At 23.8% G+C, this 722-nt stretch overlaps 1 protein-coding gene across 1 annotated transcript in view; it reads right to left on the bottom strand.

The window, feature by feature from the left end:
• LOC102672654 (nucleoredoxin-like) overlaps positions 1–151 on the bottom strand; it is a 10,778-nt gene extending 10,627 nt beyond the window's left edge. Inside the window, exon 1 of the mRNA XM_031509724.1 lies at positions 1–151. Coding sequence (XP_031365584.1) covers positions 1–9 — 9 coding nt within the window. The 5' untranslated portion in view covers positions 10–151.
• Between the last annotated feature and the right edge of the window lie 571 nt (positions 152–722).

Genomic DNA, 722 nt, shown 5'->3' on the forward strand with positions numbered 1-722 from the left:
CGCGGCCATCGCACGTAATAATTAGCCCGCTTCATTCACCGGCGACACGCACCGACAAACTTTTTGTTTCTATACCGCTCCAAATCGAACTCGATACTCCTTGCCGTCAACGCCGACTGATTCACGTTTCGCTGACTCGGAACCCGCGTCCAATCACGAACAGTTCGATCCGGTCGAAGCCGAGCGCTCCCGAATCGAGCCGATGAAACCGCGCTTTTTCATCAATGCATTGAAATTATTGTCTTTCTTTTTTATTTCTAAGTATACATTTAATAAACTTTAATATATAGTAAATATTACATAGATTATTCACTTCTCTAGTAATTATCTTTAATAATGACATAAATATAAATATATATTAAAAAACAAATTTAAAAATTATAATTTATTTTTTAAATGAAAATTGATGTTTATTTGTAATAATATATTTTCGTATATTTATAATGTAATTAAATTTGAAAATAAAATTAGATATAAAAAGTATTTTTATTGTATATATTCATATAGAATATAAATTTTGAAATATTTATCTTAAAAATATGAAAAAATAAGGAATATAATAAAAGAATTGTACATTTTTAAAAAATAATTTTAATTTATATATATTCTTAAAGGAATAAATAGCAATAATAAAATGTAATCAAATATATAAATATATTTTATTTTATTTTTATAAATATAAATATATTTTATATTTTTAATATTTAATAATATTTTAATAA

Source organism: Apis dorsata, unplaced genomic scaffold (genome assembly GCF_000469605.1).
Source record: "Apis dorsata unplaced genomic scaffold, Apis dorsata 1.3 scaffold_170, whole genome shotgun sequence".
Classification (NCBI taxonomy): domain Eukaryota; kingdom Metazoa; phylum Arthropoda; class Insecta; order Hymenoptera; family Apidae; genus Apis; species Apis dorsata.